General features: G+C 39.5%; 1 protein-coding gene across 12 annotated transcripts in view; it reads left to right on the forward strand.

Annotated features, from left to right (window-relative positions):
- SOX5 (SRY-box transcription factor 5) overlaps positions 1 to 23217 on the forward strand; it is a 297407-nt gene that overhangs the window by 255933 nt on the left and 18257 nt on the right. For 8 of the 12 annotated variants that reach the window (XM_074826380.1, XM_074826377.1, XM_074826381.1 and 5 more), the window contains 2 exons: positions 4138 to 4315; positions 9196 to 9368. In XM_074826380.1, coding sequence (XP_074682481.1) covers positions 4138 to 4315; positions 9196 to 9368 — 351 coding nt within the window. The remainder of the gene's footprint in view (positions 1 to 4137; positions 4316 to 9195; positions 9369 to 23217) is intronic. The other 4 variants (XM_074826379.1, XM_074826385.1, XM_074826386.1 and 1 more) reach the window with 1 other exon arrangement.

Genomic DNA, 23217 nt, shown 5'->3' on the forward strand with positions numbered 1-23217 from the left:
AATACGAAAGCTCAATCCAGGCTGAGTGATTCTACAAAATACAGCTCTTGAGTATTTTGTTTAGGCCCCAAATTCTGGTGTAAACAAAGGGTTCTTCTTTCTTCCCTCGTATGCCTAGAGATCAGCTGGGAAAAAAATCTAGAGCAAATCAAGGATTTAAAGTTCCCCGAGCTCCAACGTTCTGGTTAATGGCAGTCTTCCAATCCTGGGAAGCAAACCACCAGCTCTCCCTAAAATAGTGACTATTCTGACACTGCTGTGATACAGGGGATGGGAATTTCTTTACCAATGCTTTGCTCTTGCTGTGGGTACTTCATTTTATTAGCCCTCTGTCATGTGTTTTCGCTTATGCTTTATTCTCTACATTTTTTTGTGTGTGTGTTTTGTTTTGTTAGACAAATGCGCTACTTTAAAGGAAACATTTCATAACCTTTAATCAAGATCATATTTTACTTTCATCACATCTGTGTTTATATTATTACAAGCCTTTTGGGTCTTAACGTCCTCTGGTCTAAGCATTAATCGTTTTGGCTGATATATAAATAAATGTTTTACTTTGTTTAACTCTAAAAAATACTGGCTTGAAAAAAAAAAACCCTTATCAGTGGCATCTTAGAATAACTGCGTGTCAAAAATAAGGCAGGGACCAACCACTACTGAGCTTTCTCTAACAAAAACTAAGTGCAGGGAGTAGTGCTAGATTCTGTGATCCCATATAAAATTGAATCTTCTGGCTGTTGAAAGATACCATCTACCTGGAGTGAGCATGCTACATCTATTTTTTTCTTTTTAGTACTCTTATTTGCCCTAGCTGTCATGCTGCACTTTTGCACAGCCTTGATATAACCGAGATTGAAACCTGCTAATCTATAATGTGGCAAAATGTTAGCTGGAAGATTTTATAGTTAAAAATAAAGCTATGCCAACACCTAATTCTTCTCATGGTTACACAGGCTCAAATCAGTAATGAAGACAGTACAGTTCTTGTTTTAAACTGGAAGAGCAAATAATTTTGAATTTATGACTGCAGATAGGAAAAAGAGTAAAATGTCTCACTGAATATAGGAGTGAAGATCCTAACAGTCATCTTCACACTTAACACAATTGTATATTATTACCTGTCTCCCAGGTATTTTTTAGACCTCCATGGAATAAATCAGGGTAGTTCCACTGTGGTAAAGGAAATTACTTAAATTTTTATCAGCTCATGATCCAGCATAGGATTTCTAAACTCTCTGACTGAATTTTTAATGTATTTGACTTTCAGCGAAGATTTGAGAATGCTCTTTGAAGTAACAGAAGTAAAAATGTTATGAAGACCAAGCAGTGAAGTAATATCATTTTGTAAATACATATAATAGCTGAAAATTGTTTACTTATCCTCCTTTATGAGAACCAAGCTTCTGTGACCTCCAATTAATTTACCATTAGCCTAAACATACAGTGAAAGTGAATGAAGGGGCAATTTGGAATGACATTCATCAGCTCTGGAACTGTCGACTTCTATTATTTCCACAAGGCCTTATGCTTCTTGACTTCAGAGAAGGCTGTGCTGACTTGAATGAAGAAGACCATTCTTACTACAAAGAATAGTTATAATGCAGACAGTTTCATTGCTAGATGCCTACAATGGAAAAATACACCTGTCCCGTTTCTAACTTGCATTAAATGAGACCAAAACCACTGTTCTATAGGGGACTTGCACAAGACCTTGACTTCACACCAGGCTAAAAAAAGGGAACAGAAGAACTGAGGAAAGGGAGAAGGAGCAAGAGGAGGGAAGGAAATAACTTTATAGAGACAGGATAGCCAAACGATTGAGTCAAAAGGACGAGACTGAAAAGAAACTTTCAGCACGAGGATGCAGGTTGGAATCCAAGCTGACTTCGCAGCAAATGAGAGCCATTCCCATCAGGGACTGGTTGCTGCTCCGTATGAACTGAAGTGCTGCTCTCAGTCAGATTTCCAGTGGCCAGAGAGCACGCTGCAGCTTTTGCTACCATATCTAAAACTAATCAGCCCCTTTTGTTGAGACTTACAACAGAGGTCAAGAATTGAATACACATGGAAACTAGCCCCTCTTGGATTGAACCAAAACAAGTCTGTGGGAAGGTTTGCATTGCTTCTAATACTGTCTTCCAAATAGATGACTTTGCTCTTCAGGGATCCTTGTCTGGCACAGGGTCGCTGTGTTTGGTTGGTTCATTGGCTAGTTTGTACTTAGCTTGTATGCAACTATCTCAGTACTGATTTTATGACGTTATAGTTGCACTGTTGTAGGATTTTATTTTTTTTTAATTGAAATCAGCGGAACAGCGGAGCAAGTCCTCTTCCATTTGGCTAGTAGGTTAATCTGGTTTATTCTAATACAGATGAGTTTGTATTTCTGTAAAGTAACGAATACCTTCTTAAAATGTCAAATGCTGGTTGAACTGGGTGACATTTTTAACCCTGAGGCTTAAGTCTCCTAGAAGATCAACAGAACTCTGCATTCTAGATGCCTAAGTTGCTTCTGAGAATACAGAATATAGGCCTCTAAGGCAATTTTCTGCATTGATTTTCTTCCCCTTTATTTTACGCACAAGTTGCATCTAGGACGGCTTAAATACCACTTTAAGGATGACAGCTTTGTTCACGATGTTCCTGATAGGTTTGTCTGCTAAGCTTTAATTTATTTTTAACTATGACCATTGCAAAAATATAGAAATAATCAAATATAACAAAAGTGCTTTGCTCAGAGCTTGCTTCTTTAAGGTAATGGAAAAGTTATATGACAGTGCTTTGCAGAATTGTCCTGTGTTTGGAAAGGTACATCTACATCATACTTCCACAAGCAATAGGCAACTATAAAATTCCTTCTTTACTGCAGCACACCAGCCTCTGTGGAAAAGAATCTGTATTATATGATAGTAGTTACAGATACCTTAGTGGTAACACTAAAACACTCAAACATTATGAGTCTCATTCCAGTCAGCTTTGCATTGCTGTAAGTCAGGAATAATTCCGTAAAACTGAATGTACTTACAACATAGGGAGATCAGAACCAGCTTCTTCAGTGCCTAGAGCCAAAACCCAATTGTGTGATGTGACCCTTCTGTAGCTAAAGGCTGGCTTTCCTAAGTCACAGTGTCAGAGGAGAGCTAAGCTAGTATGTGATGGTTGGATCTAATACCATATCTATTAGTTCTGGTTATTTAAAAGTCAGTTAAAATCACTTCTAAAATATCGCCCTTGTTGAAAAGCTTTTTCTCCCTTCCCTGTTTTTTTTTTTTTTCCCTTACTGTATTGTATTTTGGTCAAACAAAAATGTATGACTTAAAATTTTAATGTGTTTTATAGCACTGTCTTTTACTCCATGTAATCAAACAAAGTTTAGGAATAATTCCACTTACCCTGCAAAAATGTCACCCAATTTCTCTATTTTTGCATAATAATAATTACTGAAATCTTGAAGTCCATCTCCACAGAAGATAAAAAATCTAGGGGCTTATGCAGAATTATCCAGGTTATTGTTTCAAATTTTGTGGAAAGAAAGGACAGGTTCTTCCTGCTCTCTTGTTGTGGGGGAAGAGAAGTATTAATGTCCTATATTTTTGTGCTTGCAACTCTAAGCCTGGGTAGTTCAGAGGAAAGCACAAACACTAAAAAAAAAAAAAAAAAAAAAGGGAAAACAAAAGACCAATTAAAAACCCAACTAAAAACCCATTCACTCAAACATATTTGCCCAATTGGGGTGGTGGTGGTTGAATTTTAAGTGAAAATTCTTTTCAGTTCTTATTTAATTTCTCCATATCAAGTTTAAAATAAAACAACAAAAAAAAAATCATTGTAAAAATGTAAAATTGCTGTAAAAAAGTGTATATCTTGTTGATGTGAATAATTTCTTCAGAAACAATTCCTACATACAAAGTGCAAATGGAGGACATTCTGTGATCATGTCATGTTAATTTTCCAGTTTATCAGTCAGTTCAGTTCCAAACTGGAATGACAGGATGATACCACGTTTGATCTTAGTATGTATCATACAACCTTTCAGGTTTAGAAGTTTATATGAGCTGAAAACAACTGTCTTTGCTTAGATGGTGTTGTGCCAACAGCAGTTTTTTAATAACATTCTTTTCTCTTCTGCTTGTCTAGGATGAAGTGGCCCAGCCTCTGAACCTTTCAGCCAAACCCAAGACATCTGATGGCAAGTCTCCCACATCACCCACCTCTCCTCATATTCCAACTCTGAGAATAAATAGTGGGGCCAGTTCACTAAAGTCCTCAGTGCCAGCAACATTAGCTAGTCCTTCGACCAGAGCTAACACAATAGGTAAGCTCATTTATCCCTCCTCATAACGATTAATAGGTGTTAATGGAAAGTGGACATTCATCAGTCAGTGCCAGACAGCAGACTATGAACTGTCATGGGGTGACCATGATACTACATTTGTTGATGCCAGTGAAGAAACTTGCACAGACTTACCATTTCAGGAGGAGTATCTTAACTTTTACAGACTTGGAAAACAAAGACCTGTGTTACTTCAGATACTGCTTTATCAATAAAAGGTAATAAATGCTGTTTGTTTAATGGCATACATTAAAGAGAGTGACCTGTCTAATGGCAGGCTTTAAAGACCTGTGATATTGTACAGTGTCATCTAAAAGTGATGGATAAACCTTAAAAAAATTCCCTTTAAGTTAAAAGTCTACATATGTAAATACATCTTTGCAAAATTACAGGTTTAATCCTTAGTCCGCTAAAATGCTGCATGAACCATTATTTTACCTTGATCTAATATGCAAAACAATCACCAGGTTCATTCAGAAAAGCAAGTTTGATATTGTATCTTGCAAAGAGTCTTGACTGGCTGTTTTTGACATTGCTCCAGAAAATAGTGTTAATTCTTGCTCCTGCCAAAACTACCTCTTTGCCTAAAGACCATCTAAGTAATAACAGTGGTGATTTTACAAGTCTGATGTGTTAAAGGCACTGTTCTTTGTGCGTATGAGTAGAACGTGTGCACACCCCATTCTTCATCCTTGTAACTGAAACATTTTATTTCATTAAATAATTGAATATAACCTGAATTAAGATTTCAGGATGTAAATCAAGCTGTGTCTAGGGAATTAAGTGAGGTAGATAGTTGTTCCTTTGCTACTGTGTGTCTTACTACTCCTAAAGCATCTCCTGCTGGCCACTTTTAGGGATGGCACAAAAAGTAAAAGAAGCCATAGGTCAAATCTATCAGAAGCTCTTTCTGTGATATCTCAATGCTATGTAGTAAAATCTTTTTGTGTCTCTCGATCTCCCCCAAGCTCATTGTAGTCCATACTCTACCTGCATAGACACCAGGAAGACCCATAGTTATGTCCAAAGATCAAAACAGATCTAGCTCTCACTGTATTACCCTCCCACTGTGCGTACATGATTATTGCTAATGTTGATGAGAGTTACGTATATCAGACAGAGAATACGCTTCTATGCCTTCCAGAAAAGAAAATAACTTTATTTGGTATTACATCTTAGTAGTATATAAATATTTTGTAAATATCTCATTGTTAGTTGTTAATTCATGTATTATTATTAGACCTACACTCTGTAACTGCAGTAGGTAATAATGTATTTCATCTTTAATTTGCTTGGCCCTGTTGCTCTCCATGTACAATGCATCGAGTTTCAATTTTTTCACATTAAATTTTTTGTCCTTAATAGAGTGAGCATCACATTTAGATGTGGAGTTAAGCATCTGACCTGCATCTCAGTGGCAGGACATCTCTTGTTCTCTGCTCTCCAATCTTCTTTCCCTACACACCTGATCTTTTTCATAGGTTTGAGACCCCTGCAATTTACTTCTTTTAACAGAATGCAGATTTTGAAATGCTGTACCTGTAATGAGTGATAATGTAATTGGATAAAAGCTGTGAGGATGAATAGAGCTTTAAAGGTCACTCTTGTAAGAAGCATTAATGTGTTATACCATTAATAAACCATGGAAAACTGTGGAGCAAAAGATAACATACTTAAGTTATTGTTAATGACATAGAGTTCACTGCTGTATATCTCTCAGCTACAAATACAGAAAGTGACTTTTTGAGGTTGCTGAGCAGTATCACTGTGCATACTGTATATATCAGATAAGCAGTCTTTAACTGATGCAGGAGCTGGACAGGCATAGCCTACTTCTGACAAAGGTTTGTCCTTTAGTGGAGGACTAGAAGAATGAAAGGCTTGTGAACACTCTACAGAGTCTTTTCCTGTTAACTGCTAGGTCAGATCCAACCAAAGTTACAGCAAGTAAAACTTATTACTATGTTGAAACCATTGGGTGATCTTAAAAGAGTAAGCATGAAATTTCAAGTCCCTCCAGTAGGAGCTATGCCACAAAAAATTTTTATAGCATTTTTAGCAAAGGTACTAAGGTTCCTGAAAATGGTAAAGAAACTGGATCACTTCTTTATCTTGAGAGATGAATCCCTCTACAAAAGGTCACTGGGAAACATGCAGTCATTTGCCAGGCAGTTACTTCCACCATTTGAATGATTTGAGCTTTCAATGCAAGGCACAAGTTGTCTGTCCTAGGTCTGCCCAGCCCACCTTCCTGGGATGCAGTTGAGCTGTCACTTTTCACCACCACTAACTTCAAATTAAAACCATTCTCTGAAAGCAGTTCTTCAGGCTGCTTGGTTCCCATCGCATGGAGAAATGTTCATGTATTGTTCAGTTGTCTTTGGAGGACATAAACTTATAATCTCCTGTGATTAACAGCATAACTGCATTTGAGCATACAGATATGTAGTCCTTTTCTAGAGCTATCCTTATAGCGTATAAATCATGCTACAGACTGAGCAGTCACAAATGTCATGGCTTCATGTATGACTTTAAATCCAAGCATTTCTTTTTGGGAACAGGCATATGTCCGTGTACTAAAAACAGAAACAACTTCTCTCTGCCCTTTGCCATTATCTGCAACATCTCTATGCTAGTTTGGCAATCCTTGTAACTAAGTGCATTTTATGTAATGCAGTTCCTCTCTCTGTCAATAATTCACCACCTACCCTAAACAACAATAATTTACATTCTACTCGCTTCTATATTAATCATTTCCCTGCACACCAGCATCTTGGCAGCTACTGAAAAACATAAGGAGTGCTTGCTTTTATTCACTGTCATGTGCCAAAGTGTCTCAAAGATAGCAGTATTCAGGAAAAGCCAAATAGTCTGGAGAAGGGCGTGAATTCCAGTTCCTCGGCAAATTCAGCTGTATTGAAAGTATTATACCTAGCCTAATCAAGAGCACAACCACCAGTAATACTACTGTTTGTTTGTTTGTTTGTTTGCTTCCTTTTTAATTTATTCTGACTACATGCAAGCTTGATCAGTAACAGATGCAAAGTGGGGAAGAAACCAAGCAAGTTGATAAAATGAAGGTTAAAAAAAAATCAGCTCGTAGCACTGTGCTGGTGCAGGTTATAACTTTCCTTATGCTGGACAAGTTGGAATTACTGGAATTCCATTGGCTGGGAATTACTGGGTCATTTGATAAAAGAAATGTGGATCAAGTTAATTCATATAAAACTCCCAGGGTTCCTGGGTATTTAGCCAAAAGCTAACTGTTAGTACAATTAGCAACAGTCAAACTGCACAGAAACTTTTCCTCCTAGTTTTTGCACACCAAGGAAGACAGGAATACCAGTCCCATTCTGTCTGCAGTCTAAAAAAAAACCAGTAAAAACCCAAACCAAACTAAAATCCTGACAGCAGCGCAGCACTGAACTAATCTGACATCAGCTTCTTCCACTGAAATGTTTTAAGCAGCAAGACAATGTCCTACGTTTTTTGGCAATCAGCGGATCAGATAGAAGAGTCTAGCAATACAACAAGGATGTGTAATCTGACATGATTAGACAAGGCTCTTTAGGAACAGAACATTCATAATTGAGACAAAGAAAGAGTATTAATAACACTTTCCTAACACGGCAGTTAGCCATTTTATATTTCCTTTCTTTAATCTTAGTGTTTTTCAACAAATCATGGGATTTAATAGCGTGTTTTGGCAGATTAGAGGATTTATGGCCCAGATGTTTTTTGTTCTAAAAATGGATTAGGGTGTAAAGTTTGCTGGAATCCATGGAACATGTTGAGGCAAGCCGGTCATTTTGTGTGTGATTAGTGCCTGCCTTCTGTCTCACAGTCCCTCCATCTGTCACAATTCACCAATGGATCTGGTTAGATTTAGCCTCATGTCACAAACAGAAGTCCCTTTTCTGGGCAATTTCATATTACAGATTCATTTTATGCCGTTTTTATGCCCTAGTTAAAAGACAGAAAGAACCGTGTGCGTGCGTGCGCATGTGGGGATGTGGAGAGGGGGAGGGAGATTGATAGATATTAGCCTCTCCTTTAATGTTTGAAAAATAGACTGGGGCTTGGAGTCTCCCATCAGTATTCTATCCTACAAATCATATGCAGATCATAATAAGTATAATCTACAGTACGCTAAAGGAAAAAAATGACAAAGTGTCACATTTAAAATTAAATAGTATTAGCTGTGCTGGTGATGCTTGTAACATTTTAAAAGGATATAATTCAGTGACTACTAAGGCTAAGCCCTAGGCTGTGAATTTGCAGCAAAACAGTGGACATTTGACCTACTATTAGCAGCATGAATAGGAGTGGGAATGTAGGTCCGTGTAGCTGTGGTTTCTTATACATTTCTGAATGACAGGTGGTGGTGGGGAGCATTCAGTGGATGAGGTTTCTCTTCCCAGCCATTATGCATTTCATATCTATAGCAAACCACCGCCACCTGTGGTTTATTTTAATGTATTCACAAGTTTTAAGAAGGGGAAGAATGAAATGGTCTATTTTTAAGAGTTTGGGATTGCTGGCATGATCAAAGCTTCCCCTAACTCTTATCCAGTTACATCCTGCTGCATGCAAACCACAAGGCTAACCTCTGCAGCATCAGGGAAATATTGAAATTAATGGGATCAAATATCAGGACGATGATTTTGGCACTGAGGTTTCTCATGGTTTCTATCCAGGTGGCTCTATCATAACAGTAACAGAATTACAAAGCATGGATGGGTTTCTGGGCATTACCTTTTAACTCTTTCTCTTTAATCACTCTATGATTCTATGAATAATGATAAACGGTACATTTCATAGATGAAAGCTAAAGTGTTTTCTTATAACTTTCTTTTTTTAAGATATCCTTTCTTCTATCACGTCGTCAGGTTATTTAAATGACCACGATGCTGTTACCAAGGCAATCCAGGAGGCCCGACAGATGAAGGAGCAACTGCGGAGGGAACAACAGGTGCTGGATGGGAAAGTGGCCGTTGTGAATAGCCTGGGTCTCAATAACTGCAGGACAGAAAAGGTGAGTTTGTGAGACTCCCTTTGCAAAGGATCCGAGATTGCATTTGGCTCTCCCTGCAGATACATAGGTTCTTCCTCCTTTTTTTTCCTCCTTTTTCTTGCTCTATTTTCTTCTTCCCCATTTTTAATAATAGTTGCTTATTTCAAAAAAAAGTGAAAAGTAAAATGAAAACCACAACCAAAAAATGGCATGAGAGAGAGACCTGGAGACCCCTGGGGGAGAGTGAGGAGGAGACCGAGATAGTTAAAGCCCTCATGAGAACTTTGGAGGCCACTAATTCTCTGTTCCAGCCTGTCATCGTGTATTATGAGAAGGTGATCTTGGAAGTCTCTGGGTTGAAGTGGAGATCTTGCTTTATGGAAATGCTTACATGTGTTTGTGAGATGAACTGGATTTGAAAATATTCAAGCTTCTTTAGGAACATAAGCTTTGCTGATACTCAGGCTCAGCTTCTGGGTATTTAGCCTTGTGAGGTTGTCATATGATATTTTGTGACCATTGCTATGTAGCACTGTCATGTCACGTTAGATGACTTAACAAAATTGAAAAAATGGAGAATTGACAACACAAACTGCACTAAATATTTGCAGTGAAACTTAGAGGCAGCAGAATGTATGGGCCTTACCACCTCCTGCTTTTGAACTGGCCTGTGAAGCTGTGCTATAATAGAATATCAACAAAGTGAATATTCTCGAGTAAAATTTGTATGTACTGTAACCATTGCATATGTCAAAGAGCTTGTCATTTGCTGCTTTTCTCTGGAAATACCTGAGGTCTTTCCATGCACTGTCCTGGCTTATGGAGGATAAATAGATCTGCACATGTGACCTTGCTGCCACATTTATAGTGAGCTGTCCTTATAATACTGCCACTTAAGATATACATCCAAACTCTTGTGTGTATCTCAACATCATATGCTTAGCAAGACTTTTTCCTCAGTTCCTCTCTTCCCCTGCAATATTTTCTGAGGAGATACAGCCTTTGCTGTGCAGTACAGCAAAGATGACCGTTGTTGCATTTGGTGTAAACTGAATTTTATTGAAACTGCTTCTAGTGGCTTTTCACTGTAAGGCCTTGTGTGATCAGCTATTTAGCAGAAACTCGAAAGGCAGTTACCCTAGGAAGCTTGTGAGTCAAACAATATTGTCCAGAATGAGCAGATTGCTAATTTGGATAGCTTTCCATTTTCCCTGTTTTTAGATGGAGTTTGATCAATAAGCTGTGAGAAGCCAGCAGTCTGGGTAATGAATGTTAAATGTACATGTGAGTCTCTCACTACTGTACTTTTTTCATCAGCCTATCCTGGGTGTAAGTGATATAGAAATGACTCCAATTTCATGCACTTTCTTGAGAGGAAGGGAAAGGAAAAAAGAGGTCACTATAATAAGTATCAGGCAGTACATACAATCTCTCTCAGAAGAATAAGAGCGCTGGTATGGGGAGAGAGAAAGAGAGGGATGGAGCATATTTACGGCATTTCACATAGAAGCATACCAGAAGGGAAGAGGGAAAAGCAGAGTGTCAGATATAAGAAGAAGTGATCACAAGCACAAAGGAATTTATATTCAAATATTTAAGCATTCTTGAAAGGATGCTCGGAGCAGAAATTTCTTTTCTCTGCTCCCCATGTCGAAATGACTTTAACACTCAGCCAGATGCTAATGCAAAGTGACTCAAGCTATTCCTCGCAAGCATAGCTAAATTGCCATTATTTGTTAAGCGCATTGAATTCAGCTGTGGATACAGCAGTTGGTTGCATTCAGAAAGCATCTGTACCCTTTTTTTTTCTTTTTTTTTTTTTTTGTTAATCCTCCAAAGCAGAGACAACTCTACCTGTCTCCCCCCTCTCCTCCCTTGTGCTGGCTGGGAATTGTCAAGTGACAACCGACCAAATCCTTTTGGACAGGAAGCCTTCATCCTGCGTTCTATATACTTGCAAAGCAGGCCTTGTGGTTGGATCAGGAAGCCCATTAAAAGCACTTTGATGGTATGGAAATTCATCTTCATGAAGCACCCAGGCCCCTAAGCAGCATGCTGTTTAGCTGTGGTTACAGATCAGTCATTCACATCGGAGGGCAGTAATTGTGATGACGGCTTGTTCGACAGTGGCAGTACATAAAATAATCCCAGGCCCTCCACCATGGCATTGCGAGTTAATCTTCTTTAATACAGATCAGCTGTTGTTCTAACACATGACTTTATGCTGGCTCTAGTGACTCTGCACAGCCTTTTGATTAAGTAACAGGAGTGGAACCATCTGCATTCACTTTATTCTGTTACTTTCCTATTGTTGGGATTCTCCTTACCCCTTCTGTTTTCACTTCTCACTCTCAACCCCAGTTGAAGTTTATTTTCCTCTCTAATTCACGCCTCCTAGTAGGCTCGTGGAGGGCAGAGAGGAGTTCTTTTACAAGGTAGCAGGAAAACAAAATTGTTTGCTCAATTGGAAATTTTTCCAAAGCAACTGTAGGGTTTGGCATTTTTGATACAATAAATGGCAAAACTTTATTGTGATGCACTGATTTATTTTATTTTGTTTTATTTTATTTTATTTTTAAAGTGGAGACAGGAAAGGACAGAACCAAGTCTGATTTCTCCTAGACTATAATGCCATTTGAGTTGCTGGGGTGACCACTTAAACTACTAAGCACTAGTTAAGAAGTTGAAGTTTTTAACTTGTAGGGTCTCCTGAGCTGTCTCTTTCGTTTGACCCAACAGAGGAAAAGATGCAAGCTGTAAAGTTTAGGTACTTGTTCTCCTTTCCCATATATGCTCTAGGCTGTCTAGTCAGCTGTGAAGTTCAGATCCAGACAAACACCTCAACTTCTCTAAAGTTTCTGTCTGTTTGATCTAGAAATTTAAAGTTTTCTCTCTTTATTAAGAGCAAGATTTGAGAGGAAGGCAAGTGTGGCCATTTTGAATTAAATTCTACTCTGGTTTTCCCTGTTTTCAAGAGAAAGTAAAAGAGATAGTTGGGAAGGTGGGTAGTGAGAAAATAGAGTGCTGCAATGTTACCAGTGAGGGTTTCCCGTCAGAAGCTCAGGGTCCTGTCAGGGAACTTAAGAGGCAGCCTCCTGAACTTTTGGGACATTATGTTTGCTCACTGGATGCTTCCTGGCAGGGAGACTTTGATGGGGGGAGTGGAATTGAAAGAGGGTTAGTGTAATGTAGCTATGTGTCTGTAGACATATTCGTACTTAGAAATGTACATTATGTCTGTAGTTACGTACGGAAGAAAGACTCTCCTTCCTGTAGAGTGATATTTATAGGCAACAAACACTCATCTGGGGATAGCCCCAATTTTCCTCCCTTCTTTGCTGCAGTGGCTAGTGTAGTTATGGAGACCTAACGATTCTGAGACCTGTTGAGCTTTTTGTTGCATGAATTGCTGTGGCAGCTTACCAGTGAAATTCTGAACATGTATGTTAGACTTTCAGTAAGGATTTATCTGCCAGGGGTAGATGGGCAGGCCTTGGGCTGGGAACCACCTTTGTGAGTCTCTGTTAAAGCTCTTGGGGCTTTTCTCCACACATGTACGTGACCCGTTATCTGGCTTGTGTTCCCAGATGGGTTGATCCCTGTGGACAGGCCAGACCTGCCAGCTGTAAGGCAGTAGTCAGACAGGAATTTTGTGGAATTGGAGAGATGTTGTATAAAAGGAGTCATAAATGAGAAAAGATTTTAAAAAATGGCTAGGATTATTTGGGTGAGTCACTTTATGGGCCATAAACTTGGACCATCTTGAGGGATTTGATTTGATTTTCAGAGGATTAGAGTAAAAACTATGAGCATCATGATGAGCATGGATTTTACGAAAACCTATTTTAATTGCAAATGCAATAAAACATATTTTTACATTACTTTTCTTGGAAACATTTCTGTGTATAAATGAGAAGTGTGTGTATATGTTTTTCTGGTTTCTTGGAAACCCAGGAGCATAGTTTTATTTGTAATTGTCATCTACAGTTAATTATAGCTTGATATGTACTATACATAAACAATGTTGCCTTTTATACATGTAGCTTAGAGCACAGATTGTCATCTAGTGCAAACACCACAACGGGCAACATCAGCAAGTGGACTCTGGCCTATTTGTTCAGCCCCAAAACTGCCTGTTCCTCTGCAAAGGAGATGTACACAAACACAAAGAGCCAGCATGTGTGTGCATGCATACAAGCCTACAGTGCACTCTTTCAGAGACACACAGCACAAACATGCACTGAGCTAGCCAGTAATTTTCTGACTATAGTCAGACTCTCAAGCATTTGTGTATGTTCCCTGGTATCTGTAAAAAACGCGGAAGGAGGCACACAAGCAGGTATTTGAGCCTGTGTCTGTGTGCACTGGTGCAAACACAGGTACAGGTTTTGAAATTCTGGTGCCTGCTGCTGAAGGTGCAGGCAGCAGGGACAGGTGTGTAAGTATACACAGCCACACAAGCATTTCAGATGTGTATGGGCGCAGTCACACTCCTAGCATGCTCTGAGATGAGTGTATCAGAATACGTGTACCTCCTGTGCTGAAGTGTTTCTTAACCTGTGATACAAGTTCTCCCTGTTATCGCTTGGAGTGTGTCCTTTTAAAAGGCTCTGACATGTACTTGTCTGCTGGGCTGTAACTAAAGAGCTATTTGTAACAGTATTTATTCCAGCATTGTAAGCAGGAGCATATTTATTACTCATGCTTACGGAACACCGGGTTCAGGATGTCTTTCCTCCCATTCCCACCCACCCCTCCTCCCACCATCCTCCCCATCCCACCCCCACCTCTCCCTCTTCCCCTTAAGAGAGTGCCAAACACGAAATGACAGTGACCAATGTTGACTTAATGTGGATGTTTAATAATGAAAAAAGTGTGTCAGTTCCAGCATTAGTTACAAATGGCAGTAAGTATATCGGGTGGCAGCCCTGTAATAATTTTACATCCATCATTCCTTCCTGATGCCTCGCTGGCTGCCTGATGGATGGGGATAGCACAGTTAACTCTTAAGAAACTGCTGTGATCTGCTGAGCTGAAATGAATTCTGTCCCTGCTCTTCCCTCAGGGAGGAGGGAGATATTAAGAATCTCAAACCCGCAGATCCTGCTGTCTTTGAGAAATAAAACACTGGAGCTCACTTCACTAAAGGCATAAGAAGGAGCTGGTTTAACACATGGGATTTAAATTTCTCCTGCAGTAGAGAATTTTACTTCAATAACATTTTTTTTCTTCCCCTAATGGTTAAATTTGAATCAGAAAGTAGAGAAAAAACTGGAGGAGATAAGAGCAGGGAGGAGAAGAAAAGAGAAGGGTTGGTAAAACACAGTCTGACCCCATGCTTGATGGAGACACTGACAGTCCATGGGTCAGACTGCAGTGAATAAGTTGTAATGATTGAAACTCGGAAGAACAGGACCTGGTGTAAGCTGGGCTTCCCAAACAGGAGAAACCCACTGGAAATAAATCCAGAGGTGCGGTACTAACATAAACCAGATTACTTTGTAAGAGTTAAAAGCTGCCCATTTTCATAATCTCTGTAGTATTTTACTGGAAAAATACTTTAGCATTCCCAGTGACTAGCAGAGGCTATATTACCCACAGACATTACATACACACTTATGCCTGCAAGTTCAGCAGACTGCTAATATATATGTCCTGTAATTTGTAGCCCACTCTATTCCTCACTGGCCTGTAAAACACTAGGAAAGATGATCAGTGTAATATTTTTGTTCTTTTCTCGCAGTGTGAGTAGAGATCTGTTTGGAATAATTATTATACAATGCGGGGACCCAGAATATCTTGCAGACAATGGACTGTTACAGTCCCACAAAGTGAACATATTATCTTAACAAATGTTCTTATTCCCCTTTTCCCTACCTTCTTCCTAATTTTGTCTTACTGAGGTTCTTGGCTAGCAAAAATTCTTGTATGCTGGCTGCAGCCCTCTTTGTTAATGCTATCAACACAGAGCAGACAGTTTTCAAAAAGCATGACAAGAAGGCAAGAAGGTATTATGTCATCACCCATCCATCACCCTGTATGTCAGCCTTTCAGTAAGTCCAATCAGCAGACTCAACAGGATCATTCATGTTCAAGGAGTCCTTTATTCCACAGGGCTACTGTATCCATTGTCATTTCTCCTGAAACTTTTCTCACATTTAGTTAAAAACACATGTCAGGTTTGCACACAGCAAAGGTAAAAATTGTTTTTGCCCAGCACTGGTAACTAAGCATTAAACATTTTGATTTGCTTCAGCTGAAAGTTTATTCCTTTTTCCTTCCCCTCCCCTTTCTTTTTTTTTTTTTGCCATTTGCTTTGTGGAGCTTGTGTATATTTATATTTACGGCCTCTGCATTTAATGGCCACATGCCTTGTTTTCACAGATGGCCAGTGGAAGACTTCCCCTCCCCCCTTTTCTTTTAGTAAAGCCTGCCTTTGCTTTTGCTACTTTTGTCACAGTGCCACTACTCTCAGTTAGCAAGTGCCTACACATGGGAGGGAGAGATTCTGCAATGAGGATTTTTTTTATTCTCCCAAGGATTTTAGCTCTTTATTTTAAAATGGCTTTTTTTTTCCTGATTGACCATCATCTATTAAATGCCTAGATACATTTTTCAAAGAAAAATTAAGTGTGTATATTTGTGTGTTTCTTTAGTGCATCATTATGGCAGGGATGCATGGGCAGGGATGCATGGGCAGGGTTAGCTAATAAAAAATGAAACCTACAGAGGGAGGATCAAATTCTGCCCACGGATGTGTGCATGAAATTCCCATTGAAGTCAAGGAGAACAGCAGGCAAAGAGGCAAGGGAAGAACCCTGCATCCTTGCAGCTGCTGGAGTCTGAATGGGAGTTTAAGTCTTCATTCACTCCAAAGGGCAGAGATTGGAAACATTCACAGGCTAGTGTGGATCAGGGAGGACTGCAGCTGTTTATACCTTAGTGGAAATTTTATTAAGCCCAATAAAGATGGATCAACTTCCTCCTGGAAAAAAAAAAAAAAAACCAAACCAAACAATTGGTTTGGAGTTCTTGTTATGTCTTTTGAACTTTTTGAGTCTTTGGGCTTAAGTTCTAAGCTGTGCCCTACAGCCACAACAGCTAATTACTTCCTGAGATCTTTTTGTTGTTTTTACATAATCATGTGCCTCCAATAGCTACAGCTTTCAGCACATTCATGGGCACCAGCATCAGTGCAATACCTCTCTTCAGTGTAATAGAGGCTAAACCTGGTTCTTCTGTGAATTGTGTCCACATAGTCTCTTGGGGGATCAGCCTGTCCTGTTCTGCTGTCCTAGCATGAAGGTGTTCACTTAGCTGAGTGACAAACAGCCTCTAGTATGTTTTGGGGCTGCTGAACTTCACCTTTAATTGTATTGATGCTGATGCTGGGGAGTAGACAAGCTAAGCCCTATTTCATGACTGGAAAAGTGTAGTGGTTTCTTTCTTAGGAGATAGCCTAGGTAGTATGTCAACTTCTTCATTAGGGCTGAAAGAAATGTAAGCAAAGGTACAGCAGTCTTCATAATTTGAATGCCTTCTAGGGAAAAATGGCAAAGAATAGTCTGTATATCTGTATTGCTGCTGCGCAGTTGAGTCACCCACTGGTTAATAAACAATTGCCAGGAAAGCAGAGACTGTGTTCCTGCTTTTTCTACGTGCGCACAGACCCTGTTTCCCAGCATATCCTGCGTGGGTTGTGATTTTCATCTTGTTTCATTTTTGGTGTGCCACCTCTCTTCCCCAATTAACCCTTCCTTTCCTCACTGATCAGCTGTAGCAGCTCTTTCTGACTTGCTGTAAAATCCTTCATTAAAATTTATGTGGCAGATTTCATCCAGAGATTTCAAAACTCTTCACAATGGTAGGAGAATGTCATGATCTCTATCCTGTTTAGTTGAGGAAACTAAGGTGCAGCAACTGAACAATTCACACAAAGTTACAGAGCATGTCAGCCCAGAAAGCAGTCTAGATGAGAAACTGTGTCATGTAACTCTTAACCTATTTGTAATCAGCATATTACAGCTGGATCTGGTCGAGGTTGATGCCTATGCCCGTGCTGTAAAAACTTTTCTAGGAAGGAAGCAGTGTCTCATCATTCTGCTTTGCTTTTGCTTTCTTTTTTTAGTTCTTCTTTAAAGTAATGGGCTGGGCCAGTCCCACCTGCCTTTTCATTTAAAAATCCTGACTTGCACTATCTCTCAGAGTTCATAACCAAAGAAAAGGAGAACCTCAGTGTCCTCGTTTCCTCTAGAATTCCCATCAGTTTGTTTCCAAGTCAAAGAATATATTTTCCTGAGGAAGTCATTCTTTCTTGAATAAAGAATTTTAAAAAAATAATCTTGGAGACCTGACCCTTGCCAACTTACTGAGGATTTTCCTCTTTTTATTTCAGTGGACTCTGTGTTGCCTTCAGTGCTTTGAAAGGTACTGACTTGAGAGCCCTTAGAAACCAAAGATTTATGTCCACAATGTATGGCAAAGAAAATGACTATAAAAATTTCGGCAAATTCCACCTGTGACTGGGTGTCTGTCCTGAGAGGAGAGTAGTTAAATGCCAGGGTCTACTTGATCCATCTGATTCTTTCCCTGTAACACCTCATAGGGCACTTCTCTTCTGAGTCCATATAGCACTTCATGTAGATTACAAATCAGATGAAATGGTTTCTAGGCAGTATTGAACCAATCAGGATTTGAATATATACCATAAACCGAAAGATATGGTTCCTTTACCAAGTGATGTAGCCCCAGTTAAGACTGAGTGTAGTAATTCTGAAAGAAGTACCATAAAATAAAGGAAGAGCCACAAATAAAGAATATTCTTCTATTTTCTTGCTTCTAATGCTGCTTTTAGGTTCTGTGGGTGGATTATTCCATGAAAAAGAGGCATCTCAGATAAGCAAGACTGAAAGAGCTGAGGGGGTGGTGAATGCATTGTTTCTTCATACTCAACTCTGATGCAGCAACAACAACAAAAATTCTCACAAATGATAAATAGCTGTGACATTATAAATAATCTTTCATCTTCTTTGGTGGTCCACAAAGTTTATGTAATTGGAAGGCTAAAACCCTTCTTTGTTGTTTCTTCCCTTTTCATTAGTACAGTAGAAGACTATAAAATTGTGCAGCCAGAAGGGGTTTAACAATTACTGAGTCAACATTTGAAAGTCTCACTGTTTTATCATTCTATGCATGTGCTTTTTATGAGTTTTACAGCCCTGCAAGTGTTACTTAAGCAGGGTCCATTGTAATGAGAGATCTGTAACTGCTCTTTTTATTTTATTTTGCTTTACCTTGTAACATGTGCCATTGTCAAGAGTCACAATTCCACACCCACGAAGAAATTATAAGCTTGAGGTTGTAATTTTTAGATAAGATTCAGGAGTGCTAGTTTCAGTTCCTAAAACTACTAGTCTTACTGAGAAACCTTTGGCAAGTCACATAATCACAGAATCATAGAATATCTCAAGTTGGAAGGGACCCATAAGGATCATTGAGTCCAACTCCCTGCTCCTCACAGAAGCATAATACGTGACCTGGTTTCCTATCTGGTAAACAGAGTTAGTAATATTGCCTTTCTTTGTGAAATTTTGTGGCTAAATTCACTGATGACTGCAAAACACTTGGACAATGTGATCTGTTACACAGAAAAACCTGAATCTAAATAGATGATCCCTCCAAAAAGATCTGGAAATTCTCTTAACAGCAGTTACAGGTATAACAGGATTTGGACTGTAACGTGGTTTGGACTGGGACGTAGACAGTGTACACAGTACCTATTTTGAAGTGCCATGGCATTAATATGCAGGAGTAGAGCCTGGACTGCAAATAATTCATCATATGCAAACTTCTGGGCACATCTCTCACTACTGCCAGTGGTTCCTCTAAGTTCTTCCAGCTCTCTGACATCTCTAATGCCTACCTACCTCATGTTTTCCACAGCCTGAAAGACTGTGGATGAAGATTTTATAACACAAGCTATTCTGATGTTTAATATTGCAAGAGGCAAAGGAATTGCACAGAAGGATTACTCTTACAGAGTCTTCACTCATGTCAGGTGTAGGATAAGACTCTTCACCTTTTTGGAGAGCTAAGGAAAATATTATAATGTTGAATGGATAACACCTGGCACTACCAGTGTGTCTGATAATTAAAGATGTTTTTCTGTCATAACAGAAGTGAACTTTCGTTGCAGGATCATAGTCTAGCAGCTAATCTGTCTAGTACTTTAAGATTTGGTGCACATTGACCACGGTATGTGTTGGAATGGTTGATATTTACTGAGGCTTGCTGAGAGAAGACTTCTGCCTCAGCACCGCAAACCACATTAGATACTGTCACAGGCCCTGCTCAACAGTCTAAGATAAAAACTAACTTATCAAAACTCAATCTATTTGAAAATACCACCTTTAGAGTTTAGATGTGGAAATTTTTCCCGCAGAGCAGGATGATAAATAGCTGGACAAACTGCACTTGGAGGGGAGGGGGGAAATGGGACACTAAAAAGGACAATTTACATATTGACACTGAAGGTAGCAAAGGTAGCGGGCACTCTGTCCATCAGTGTATTTGTGATTCTTAGGTGAAAGAACTGATGAGCAAGTTTCTCCTTGCAGTCCATAGGTAACCATGTTTGGCTCTCTCCAGCTCGTCTACAAACACATTTTTTTCACCTGGCCTTTCAGTTCAGTTGGAATAAGAAAAGCAGGAATGTGAAGAGATGTGTCTGAACGCTCCTCCTCTGGTATTCTACACTGGCTGTATCTCTGCAGGCATCAAACTGAGAGGAAAAACATTCCTATCAGGGGAAATGGGGTTAGGGTTAGTGGAGTAGAAAAGTGGACTGCTTCAGTAAAACTGCTAACCTTGAATTATGCAATCGGAAAAATAACTCTTGCCAAACTACAATTCTAACGGAGTTCAGAGTACTGTCAGTGTTTGCCAAATACCCCAGCCAAAAGGATGTCTCAAAGAGGGGGAGGAGGGATCCGCTGCCATATGCCCAGCATTCACAGTATTCTGGAAGAACTGTGGAGTCCTTCAGGAGTGGAGGCGTTTGCATGGTCTCAGGTGCACCCTGAGTGTTGGTACCACGATCCAACACAAGACAGGAGCGGTGAGGTCAGAGGGGAGTAGGCAAATATATCAGAATGTCTTTATTTCTCAGACCTTCCAAGGTTTTGCTTCACGTTTGTATAGTAGTGGGAGGAGTTCTGGCAAACGTTATCAGGCTGTTCTACATATGTTTTGACTCTTCTTGGTTTATGTTTCTTCTATGAAAGAGACTGCAACCAAGTTCTTGTCATTTTTAGATCAATGTTTTGTTAAACTATGACAGCTATCCATGACAGAGAGCCAAGTAACTTTTGCAGCTGACCACAAAACTGAGTCTGACTTGCAGTGCTTAGTCATTTTTTATATGTTTTTTTCTACATGATACATTCCATGTGTGTATGTGTTTTTCATTGTTCTTTTAAATATAATTAGAACATCACTAGGAGCTGTGGTACAAATCAGTCTTCTCCAGCAGATTACTTTCTTTGATTAAGTTTTAGAAACTTCTCATCACATTGTGGCTATTGATGACACCTCTCTGGTTATACTTTGAACAATTGGGCTATTGTGGGATTGATGACTTGCTACAGTATTATCTTCTCTGGTTTGCCCATTACAATTTTAAATGACCCAGACAACAGAGCTCTTGCTACCCCTACGGAGAGTCTCTCCCACCATCCAGTAGACATGACCATTAGGATAGTTTTTCCCAACCTCTGCCAAAGTTCTTCACAGAGGAAAAAGATGTTTATATGATGCCTTTCAGCCTTCTGGGGCCTGATCCAAAATTGAGACATTTAGAAGAAAAAGAATCACTTCATCTGTAGCAAGAGATCCTAATGTTTCTTTTCCTGCAAGAGCAGAAACGTTTTTTTTCACTGCTTTGTGCTGTCTGATTTTTAGCAGGTCTTACAAACCTTGTTTGGTCTCACAAACCTTGAGCTTGGACCAACCTTGCCTGTTCTACCCAGCAGTATTGGTTCTAGGCTGCAGTTGATGCCGCTCATGCATTGCTCATAGGACATTTTATACCTTTGGGGTGTGGGGCAAATCCAAAATGAAGGGATTATCACTCTGGTTATTTTCTTGTAGCTTTAAAAACCTGAAAGCATGTACAGTTTCATCAGCTGAACTCTCTTCCCTATTTCTTTCTTTGCCCAGCAAGTCAATCGGATGTAGAGTTTGATAAAACAATAAAATAAGTTTAAGGCATAGTCCAACATAGTGTGCAGGAATGTGCTACTACCCCCTGAACTCTCATGCTGTATCACAACTGCTTTATTGAAGTGTGCTGCTGAACCCAATATGCGTGTACTCTACCTGTTATCACTGTATGGTACCACAGCTTGCTACTGTTGACACAGCTAATCCAACACAGTTTTAAGAATGTGTAATTTGCTATTGAACCAAGATAATGATGATAAATAGATCCTACTTTTGTATAAAATTGAAACCATTGTGGACCTCTTGTCTGAAGTTCTTAAATAGGTTCTGTGAGAGGAGGCTGGGCTAGCAATGTCAGCAGGTTGCCAATTTATTTGGGGTCAGGGAAGAAAAGATTTATTTTTCTTTTGAGCTTCCATAAATACTTTCTCCATAAACTGAAAGACTCTGTAGGAAAGGTAAAGAGATGCTTCCATCAAACGAAAAGCAGTAAGTCATCAACTGAATGTTTTCAAGCAAAACAACATGGGAATGTTGCTTAGTCCCTTTCAAATAGTTTGTAATTGTAAAAGCATTTTTGTACGTGAGGATTGGGGAAAATCAGCTGCCATGTGTTTAATGGGAAGAGCGTAGGACAGGAAATCAGAACGCTACTTACATATAGTCAGGCTTTTGCATCCTGCCAGATCATCACTGATCTCTTTCTGCTCTCCTAATAGTGTTGCAGAGGCCTAGGAAAGAGCAGGCCTTAAACTCATTCTAGCCTGAGTACTTTTTAAACTTAAACATTTCGAAACATTAACACAGAATAGTACGGGTGGCTGTTTTGACATCCTCTTGTTTCAAGAGCAATGTAATGCAGTTCTTTTTAACTGCTATCTTATCACTGCTGATTGAATTACATTGTTATTCTCTACATTTAGGTAGCAGGGAGTAAATTGTCACCGTGTTGAAAGGGTGGTCTCTCCACTCACCTGTTTCAGCTATCCGGAGAGTCACCTCCAAGCACCGGGGCTGAGCAGCGCAGCCCGGGAGCTCAGCACTCACCTGGCATCCCTTCGCAGCCCCTCTTCAATCACGCCTGTGCTCTCTCACTTGATCTAATGTGGCTGTACCTCAAAATGCAAAACTTTGCCTAAGATGGATAGTGGCGGAGCATCTGTAGGCTTGTTAAGTCAAACTCTGATAAACGAGCTGTAGCTGGTGTGTGCCTTGCAGACAGACTGGTGGAGTATTCACTGACCTTAAGACTCAATCAGATCATGTCGGCAGAGTATGGTTCTGAATGTAACTGCCTCCGACTTCAACAGCTGCGTTTACTGCATAAAGAAAAAGCTGTTAAGCCTGTGCCCTTTGTGCTCTCAGCTCTGTTTCCCTAAGAGGTTTATACATGATTCAAGAAAAGTCTGCAACAGAATACCTCCCCTCCCATAATAAACCCAACAAGAGGAGATGGTTCTTTTATATTTTAGGTTGGTGGCAGCATTTTTAAATGATTTCTGACATAAAAATTTTTGAACTCTATCATTATGAAGTTGATGGTAAATAGATTTTTTTTCTGAGGAAAAACTATTGACTTCCATTATCTATCTGAGATGTATTTGAAGAAATACAAAGTCAACTTATTCCTAACTTTCTGTCTGCTGACAGG

This window comes from Strix aluco, chromosome 5 (assembly GCF_031877795.1).
Source record: "Strix aluco isolate bStrAlu1 chromosome 5, bStrAlu1.hap1, whole genome shotgun sequence".
NCBI classification, from domain to species: domain Eukaryota; kingdom Metazoa; phylum Chordata; class Aves; order Strigiformes; family Strigidae; genus Strix; species Strix aluco.